Source organism: Anabas testudineus, chromosome 24 (assembly GCF_900324465.2).
Source record: "Anabas testudineus chromosome 24, fAnaTes1.2, whole genome shotgun sequence".
In the NCBI taxonomy this organism is placed as follows: Eukaryota; Metazoa; Chordata; class Actinopteri; order Anabantiformes; family Anabantidae; genus Anabas; species Anabas testudineus.
Window position 1 is genome coordinate 3,816,563 of NC_046632.1, and position 9,571 is coordinate 3,826,133.

Sequence of the window (9,571 nt, forward strand, 5' to 3'; positions counted from 1 at the left end):
ACCGCAATGCTCAGTAAGCATCTGACCCAATACTAATGCATCCTTTCAAATACAGTATAAACACATTTTCTACTTCAGTAAAAAAATGTTTAATTAAATATTTCTGTAGAGTGGCAGTTGTACACTGAAGTAGAGAGTGTCAATGCTTCTTGAGTCAGTGTTGCTGTAGTCTATACTGTATTTATTCTTCTGTTCTGTTGACTCACTTGTTAATGTTGCTGCCTTCTTTTAGTCTTTCCCCAGCTGCTCCGGTCTTTGCTGCCCGCTCACTACCAGCCAGGTCCACCAAACTCAGCTTGCTCACTTTCTCTCCTTTGGTCTGGAGTGAACACAGGAAAATCGAAATGTGTGATACTGAAAGTCTTTCATTTTCAATTAAAAATCTACTTAAGTAAAACAAAAGTAACACAAAAAAAAGATAAATCAACCACACATTTCTGTTTGCATGTCATTGTAAATCTAATACAGTATATTTGTGTTTTTCATCGTCTATCATACAAAACTAGCTATTTAAAAACTCCCTTTGGATTCAGCAAACTTCATACTGTTTGCACTTGATGTGTGTGTGTTTTACCCCAGACTGTAGGTCCATGAGTGTGTGTGTGAGGATGATGTTGAACACAGCGTGTGATCTGCTGCTCTCTTCGTTCATGTTTGTGGCTGCCACTGTGCGAGATTTATTTCCCTCTGACATCAGAGACTCAATGTCCTGTCGGAAACAGAGACAACACAAACAAACAAGTCTAGACTGTATCCATCATTATGAAATACATCTTCATCAGCCGGTAGCCCAACGTAATGAAAGCAAGAAAAAAAAAAAACAAGCAATAATTAGATATTGTTCGTTAAGTATTTTGCACATAATTCCTGTGGTACCTTGTTGCTGGCCACAGCAAGACGGGACAGGCCATCCACATAAGGACCCAAAACTTTGTGCTCTCTCACGCGCAGCGACTGTCGACTTCTACAGAATGAAGGGGACAGGTTTTCAGTTTAACAGTGCCCCTACCTCGCTCAATGATGATAACAAATAATGCAGCTCAATCATCAAATGAAAACACCCTGTTTGAGAAGTAGTTTTTCCGTCAGACCGAAGCTTGGACGATGAACTTTCTCCACTCTGATATCAAAACAGAACCACAGAAACAGAGTCGGATCCAGAGATTTTAGAAGCAGGGTCAGGCAAATGAAATGCCCTGTGGGTGACTCCCTGTTTTAAAAAGGGGCTAGACTAAACAGTTCCTTACCCTTTTGGGTCAAGAAGGTCTCGGACCTTCTCATTGTAAATCTCCATGTAGGAGACCTCCACAGTGAAGCTCTCTCCCTCTCGGGCCTCATTTACAATCCTGCGGAACAGGGAGTTGCAGAGTCGAGGGATCAGACCAGGCTGCTCCTCCGAGCCCATCATGGTGTACGACTTCCCAGAGCCTGAAGGCACAAAGTTACTCCAAACACTGAGCAAACAATAAACCAAGATATGTAGAGATAGAAAATAAATATAAATAGATAAAATTCTGTATGCCCTAAAAGTACACTACCTATCCCCAAAAAAAAAGTTACACACTCTTTTTAAAAGGATCACCTTCAGCTTTGATTACAGCATGCATTCACTGTGGCATCATTTCAATAAGTTCCTGCTATGTCACAACATTTATTCCGGTTGCATTCATTTTTCACTAAGATTGTTTTATTGATGATCGGAGATTCAGACCACTGCACAAAGTCTTCTCCAGCACATCCCAAAGATACTTAATGGGGTTAAGGTCTGGACTCTGTGGTGGCCAATCAATGTGAGAAAATTATGTGTCATGCTCTCTTTGATCCATTGATGGAATAACCTGGTCATTCAGTATATTCAGGTAGTCAGCTGACCTCATTCTTTGGACACATAACGTTGCTGAACCTAGACCTGACCAACTGCAGCAACCCCAGATGATAGCACTGCCCCCAAAGACTTGTACAGTAGGCACTAGACATGATGGGGGCATCACTCTGGAACAGGGTAAATCTGGACTCATCAGACCACATGACCTTCTTCCATTGCTCCAGAGTCCAATCTTTATTCTCCCTAACAAATTGAAGTCTTTATTCAGATTAAACTCACTGAAACAGATTAACATCTTTTCCACGACCACAGGATGTGTCTTCTACATGGTTGTTTAAGAAACAAGGAGCTACTCACTGCATCAGTTAGGGTGAAATAACTTGTTGCCAGCTAAAAAAGAATCATCAAATGTAGTAATTATCCACTGAGAAGTTCTTATCTATTTGCTTAGTTAAATCCAGGTGGTGACTTTTTGTTGGACGGGCAGTGTATATTTAATACTATAAAGAAACAGACACACCACAACATTTCTCAAGCTTTCACACCAATTCAAGGAAGGGTAAATTAGTGCTCCAAAGTAAGACAAGGAAAAAACAAAGCAAAGCAAAACCAGGGCAGACTTAAAGAAACACAACTGTCCCTATGCCTAGATTTAAAATGAGAAACAATAACACACTGAAAGCTCCACTATGTATCATTTATTCAGAATATATTTTTAGTAGAAATCATCATTAGAATATGATGATAAAGGACCAAGACTCATATAACCAGACAACTAAAATCATGTAACTTCTGTTTGCAATGTTTTGATTCACTTGTATTTGTAGATATGAGACAGATTTTTGGCTACAGGCAAAATATTACTGAAATCTCTATTTATACTATTCTTGAATAAATAATAAATAAATAAATCTAAAGGAAATGTAAAAGTTAATGTCTAACCCTAACCACCTTCTGCTGAACATCTTCCAGTTAATATTGATTACTTCCTGCCGATCACCACCTTTGTCTTCAACAAGATGTTTTATCTTTGCTAGAAAAAAAAAACGACCTGGAAATTACCTACGTTTTGGTCATAGCCACCTGGTAAAGTCAACATGCCATGAGCTGTCCAATGCACCTGCCTTTCATAAAGCACTAATGAATGTCCCACTAGCATCAGCATGCTTTTCTAAAAGAAGACATATTGACTTGTCACAAAAAGAAAAAGCACAGTTGGATCTACTGTAGAACCCCAGAATTTAAACAGCTTTTGCAGCATATTTTATTCTTTGACTGGTTTAGTATTATACGTGTGTGTGTTGTAGTTAATTACACTATTTTATATATTAAAAGAAACAAACAAAATAAATAGAACCTGCACAGCAGCCCCTTGTCCTCAGCCACCCTTCCAAAACCTCATTATTGATAGTTCAGGGGCCCATAATTTGGATGTTTGCAGGTGTAAATGTTACCTGTCTGTCCATAAGCAAAAATGCAGGCGTTGTAGCCCATGAAGGCGTTGTTAAGCAGACTTTCCCCAAGGCACTGGAACACAACATCCTGACCTGCCCAAACATCAGAAAGCAAACACTTTGATATTTCTGAGCACAGATTGCAACAAACTGAAATGATAAGCTTTACTTTGAAGACGGCTTCAATAACAAAGCAGAGAGGGGAGGGTAAGGAGGAAAAGATTTTAGGAGAAACACAAAACCACATTTGTGGGATAAGACTTACTGTTATCTCTCTTTCTATACTAGACAAGTTTAGAACAGACATGGTGTACATTTTGTTCAGATTCTATACATCTGACACAGCCTGTTGAATTATTAATAGCCTTCACATTGTTTAGAAAGCCCGTGGCAAAGGTTTTCATGTACACCTTCACCATCTGCAGCACCACAGAAGCAATCTAGAGGTACGTTTTTTGTAAAGTTTTATCGTGCCCCCTGAACAGTCCCTTACTTCATAAATAGCTGAGAATATCAGGAAACATTCTGTCAGGGGATAAGTTTAAGAAATGACTCACCAGGCTGAGAAGTTACATGAGCTAAAAGCGGAACACAGAGTACAAAGCACTAAGTGACTGGCTGTGAAAGTGTACTAACCCGCAAACTTGTCGTGTAGAGATTCATCCATGGACCAGAAACAGTAGTCATAGGCAAAAGTCTGAGGATATAAATGATTAACAGGTTACAGGTACAGGGTGAGGTTGTGTGCAATAAAATAAAATGAAATTAAATGTTGGATCTCACCTTTGGTTGATTCCTGATGGTGATTGAGAGAAAAAAAATACAAGTCAGAAACTATTTAAATAAACATGAACCAACTCTGTTATTTGAAATCTTACTACAGCTAAATTACAGGCCTGTGGATTCACACACCAGAGGAAACACAGATCAAACCAAGCCAAGACAAGACCATATCAGACATTTTATCATTTGGCTGACTCGAGCAATATTTATTCATCTGTGTGGCTGACAAACACTTATTAAGACTCTGAATAAAGCAAAGGAAATAAGAAAAAGGTAGATGCAAAGGTCATCTGAGGCCTTTTTCATAATCACATAAGGTCAGCTGAGTCCTGATTCAGCAAAACTCTCACTTCAGCTGTCCAGGTAGTAGCTGTTGTTGTAATCTTGACTTCATCTCTTGCATGTGGGCCGCTGGTTTCTCAAGTGTGGCTTCAAGCTAATTTTAGCAGGTTACATGATTTTTATATACTGTTAGGTTAAAACTAAATTTTACTCCCTCTCTGTACTGAAACTAAACGTTAAACTGTATTAAAATTAGAATGAGAGAAAAATAAAAGAGAGTTTTTAGGGTACTGAGTAAAAAGTGTTTTAATTGTAGCCTGTCAAGGTGACTAATCCTCTTTGGCTCATTGTGAATTAAGAGGGGAATGTGACCTTCAGCAGCTCTAAGAACCTCGGAGCCTCCCAGCGCCACAGAGGCACAGGCCGAGCCGAAATCAGAGCACTTTAAAAAACAGTCACTGTGTTTTAGGTACGTCCCAGTGCAGTCAACAAGAGCATCCCGAGCATCAGCCAGCAAACGCATCGCCACATTCAAGCAAACGGCAAATTTAATTTAATTTAATTTAATATTGTGCAGCTTAGTTTAATCTAGCTTAGGATCAGGATTTAGGTTTAGGTTAACACTGATGAATGAAATGATGAATAAAGACTTAAAAACACATGTTTTATGATTACGGATTCATGTTTCTATTCTAGGACTCTACTGGAATATTTTTGGATGGTTTACAATTCCCGAAAGTGCATCAAGGCCCTTTATACCAAATGTCTTCTGTCTGTAACAGTTTGTTGTAGCTCCTGACCACCCTGTCGGTGGGCGGACACACACTTATTGTTTTTTGGCTCCACAGGCTACATAAACAAACTCTACAATCTCACACAGTTTTAGTCTTTTATCACTCAAAACTTGTCAACTTTTTAAATCTAGCCGTGAATGTTTACACGGTACAACCATTCTCAAGTGTTGACTTGTGCATTTAGTATCTTAAGAGCCAGATATAAGAGGATTGAACATTAAATACTCATTAATTCATAGTTTGCACAGGCTGTCAGGGATTGAAGGTGATACTAACTCTGTTCTACTACTCTACTCTGCCCTGCCCTTAAGAAGTAAGTCTAATCATTGGGTATTAGTAGGCTACACTGGAGAGGGAGCAATAACCAGCTAAGCATTACAAAAGTAAAAATCATTTCCTTTGTGGTTGCCATGTTTCCCCATGTGTGAGAATTTATTTGTGGTGATAACCTACCGTGGGGGTGAGACTGCATTTGATATCCACCACGCCAGCTAACAACTTGCATGAATACAATACAAACTTGCAATCTTCATGTTCAAACGCACTCCCAAACCACAGCAATTTAAAATGAAGAAAAATGTGCAAGTGTAAGAAACTGTGGAGGCTAATTGTATTGGCTAGGATGAAATAAATCATCCCTAAACATACGCAGCCAGTCTCTAGGGAAGTTCCATTTGAAGCACAGTGCCATACATAACTCAAAACACACAGCGTTCACTCAGGCAGAAATATCAATTTGAGGTAAAAAAAAAAAAAAAAGGCTACAAATTTAGTTGCAGCCACACACATGTGGTGGGGGGGTTGTAATGAAACAATGCCTCCCTATGTGAAACTTGGCTGATCCATGAAAGAGCAACATTAAGTCCTGTCCTTTCCTGGTCTGGCGAGGACATTCCTGAGATAACTGGCAGAGCCTCACAGCTCCAAGGAGTCACTAAAAGAGAGGGAAGAGGAAGGTACAAGCTCCAAGTCTCTGACCCACAACATACAGGCCTACAAAGCAATCGCAATTAAACCGTTTGGTAAAACACATCCCTTCTGACTAGAAAGGATAAAAGGTGATACTGCACACAGCAGTCCTCAAAGTCGGGGTATAATTCAAGCAAACATTTGCATTCTTATCACAGCCAATCCCAGATAAGAAACACACTATTTCAGTTTCACTTTCTGTAGAAGCTGATAAATATTTCAGGAACAATTTAAGCACTGTATAAAAGTATGCTTTTATAGGTCTGCTGACTATTATTGGCCCCTAATAATTACAAAAGCAGAAAAAAACGTCATTAATCTCAACCACCTCAAGAGCCTGACAGCCCCTGCAGTATTCCTGGTTGCAGCTACCAAGGGTGCTGTAACATATTAACACCCCCTGAGGCTCATGCAGCAGTTCAGTTAAACCTGTCAGGCAAAGCTGACGAAGCAAAATCATGGTTAGCGACTCCCCCAACAAACAAAGCTTTCTGTAACACAGATTGCACGGATTATAACTCAGTAGAATCTACAATCTGCAATCAGTTTAACTCTTCCACTTCTGCTTCTCTACAACACCTGTGCTGTTCTGAGATCAGGACAGTGATTGTCTGTGTTGCATCAAGGCTGTAAAACCTGTTGGCATCAAGTTCCAAGGGGAAACATGCTGCAGCTGAAGCGTGTCAGGGCAGAGGATGTATAAACAGACACATTTACACATAAAAATGCATAGGATAATTGTGAAATATGAGACTCTCAGTCCTCAAAGACAAGAATTTATACTCCGATGGCTGCAGGGGATTGGCCCGAGGCCTAAAAAGTGAACAAGGTAACCTGAGAAGGGGCCAAAACCTCCAGGGAGCATCTACCTGCAATGCTCTGACTCACTGCCTTGCGGCTGCTGCAGGAGGAAGAAGAGGGAAAAACTGAACTGCTTCTTCAAATGCAAACACACATAACAATCTACACACATTTTGTGCCTATACCTTCTGGTATTTTGTTACCACTGCATGCACTGCATTGATCTAAGTTCTGAATGGCTGGATGCACCAACTGTAATTCTGGGTTCGGGACACCCAGAATGTGTGTCTCCTCCTCTTCATTGTTGCTCCTTCAATTTACAACTGACTACCTGAGCAGGACTGAGCTAGAACAGACACGCCCTTTGTAAAGAGAGGAATGATGCAAGAAGAACAGAATTGGGAGGAGGAGGAATGTAAAAGGAGCAATAGGAGGACGGGTGGAGTGAGAGAGAGAGTTTAGCTAGCCAAAGCAACTGCATGCTAATTATTTGTTTTTTTTTTTAAAGTCCCACTGAACTTCTGCCAGTAATCCTGAGGGAATTCAAGTGATGACTTTCCTGTCCCATTTTATATGTCATTAAAAATGAAGCAATGAATAGGACCTCATCAACCTACTGGTGGCCAAAGGTAATTAAAGGTAATCACTAGAATCTCCAATTTGACAGCAGCGGTCGCGACTGGAGGTACATGAGACCTCTCTGGTCAAGAGCACAGCACCTACAGTTTGGATCACTTGTAAATGATCCATTGATGTTTTGCTAAGTTATTGAATAAAGTTCCAAGTTAAGACCAACATGTCTCAAGTCAAATCCCAAGTAAAGGAAACTGCAAGAGGATTCAGCTGGTTTAGAACTGGCCTGTGAATAATAAGTGGATAATAAAGTAGCATGTGACACATCGCTGCTTACCGGGGGTCTCCTTTATTCAAGCTGGTGATGGCTGGATACAGAACCGTCTGGTTCCCCTCCATCTCCACTACACATTTCGTTTTCAGATCTTTTTCTGGATTGAAACAAAAAGTTCAAAAATAATTTGTTAAAACTGAATAAATAATAATCTGACTATTCATGCTGTCAGTAACAAAGTGTGGGAACACAACTAAAGGTAGTAGTTTTGGACCTAAAACATGTTCTCTGTAATTCTCCAATCATCATAATGTACTATTTTAATTGCTTAAACAACATAATAATGAAATAATGATAATAATGACACATGGCCATCATAACACTTGTTTGGAGCAACTGACAACTCTAATTGCAGCTGACAAACGCTGTGTGTGTTCCGGTTCATGGTAACTGCAAGACAAACATGGAGAGGCGTGGAAAAGTTTTATTGATTATGATTCATGAAGGACTCACCAGTGCAAACATTACAACTGGCTCAGTACTCCCTAAACACACACACACACACACACACACACACACACACTCAGAAAAAGAAGGTCACACCTTTTCTTCCTCGTTCCTACCCACAGTAGAAGATTTTAAAGGCAGGGACGGCGGTGCAACTACTTTTTACTACTACTTTTTAGGGACAGGAATGATGGCACATTTTTAAAACCCCTTTCCCAAAAAAAAAAAACCCAATCAGAAGGTGACATCACAACGATGAAGGTAGAACTCAAGCTGCTGTCAGAGTCAATGACTGATGATGTGCATTAAACACGTCTCTGCTCATGCATTATAGTCCCACTTCTGTCAGGGTGTGATGTTAGTGTGTCTTCAGTGTGTTTTTTTAACCATTACTCTCCTGCTGGGTGTTTAACTAGCGTTAGGTTCGTGTTGTGCAGCGCTGCTCTCACCTCTCCTGTTCATGGGTCGCACACGAACTGCGACCTTTACGTTGGAGCCGCTCAGGCTGTTGTCGTCCATGGTGCCACCTGACCTGCGGTAAACACGTCAAAGGAGACGGTTAAACCCACTTATTCCCCTAAAAACTACCTCAAACTAAAGCTTTCCACTCTGAGTTTATACTGCAACGCGTCCATTTATTTGGACAACGCAGCGTCAGTGCGTGTGATGCTAAACTATAAATAAACAGCACGACACGGACTCCTGTGTGTTATTACAACGTGAACAGCTCGTAGAAAACCAGACAAAAGTTAAATGAAGTTAAATTACGAACTATGTCGTTAAGAGTAGTGGACAAACCGAGGGAGAGAGTGCGAAGTGTTGCCGTGTCCGACTCCCACAGACACCTTGACGCACCGCAGCTAGCCTGGCACGCTAACACAGGCTGGGTAGCAGAAAGAGAGAGAGAGAGAGAGAGAGAGAGAGAGAGAGAGGGTCAAATATGTTAATAAAAGTACACAACCCCAGTCAAATGATGCAGGAAGAAGGAGCAGTGTCCGCTCCAATGTCTAAAATGCACCTACGACAGTCCGCGGTTCATGGTCTCGGGCTGTTCCACCTGTTGCATTTCCTGAAACGTCCCGCAGAGATCAGTGGAGCCATGTCAAGTCGCTGCTAAACAGATTTGCGGTGAGATTTACTGAGCGTCCCAAGTTCCCCGGAGCTGCAGTCCTACCGCACATCACAGTACCGGATTACAGCGCCACGGCGCGGATCCACAAGCACAAGTCAGGAAGATACTAAAGTATTCTCATGTAAAACTCATTAAAACTGATACACGCGTAGACGGTTGCAGTGTTTTAACATTGCA

General features: G+C 40.8%; 1 protein-coding gene across 6 annotated transcripts in view; it reads right to left on the reverse strand.

The window, feature by feature from the left end:
• Nucleotides 1-9,564, reverse strand: part of LOC113149281 (kinesin-like protein KIF13B) — a 28,168-nt gene extending 18,604 nt beyond the window's left edge. For 4 of the 6 annotated variants that reach the window (XM_026341289.1, XM_026341288.1, XM_026341287.1 and 1 more), the window contains exons 1-11: nucleotides 9,285-9,564; nucleotides 9,061-9,145; nucleotides 8,712-8,794; nucleotides 7,819-7,912; nucleotides 4,063-4,075; nucleotides 3,916-3,976; nucleotides 3,280-3,372; nucleotides 1,248-1,428; nucleotides 877-964; nucleotides 575-709; nucleotides 207-319 (exon numbers count right to left, since the gene is read on the reverse strand). In XM_026341289.1, the coding sequence (XP_026197074.1) occupies nucleotides 207-319; nucleotides 575-709; nucleotides 877-964; nucleotides 1,248-1,428; nucleotides 3,280-3,372; nucleotides 3,916-3,976; nucleotides 4,063-4,075; nucleotides 7,819-7,912; nucleotides 8,712-8,781 (848 nt within the window). In that variant the 5' untranslated portion in view covers nucleotides 8,782-8,794; nucleotides 9,061-9,145; nucleotides 9,285-9,564. Of the gene's footprint in view, nucleotides 1-206; nucleotides 320-574; nucleotides 710-876; nucleotides 965-1,247; nucleotides 1,429-3,279; nucleotides 3,373-3,915; nucleotides 3,977-4,062; nucleotides 4,076-7,818; nucleotides 7,913-8,711; nucleotides 8,795-9,034; nucleotides 9,146-9,280 lie in introns of all 6 variants that reach the window. The other 2 variants (XM_026341286.1, XM_026341285.1) reach the window with 2 other exon arrangements.
• Between the last annotated feature and the right edge of the window lie 7 nt (nucleotides 9,565-9,571).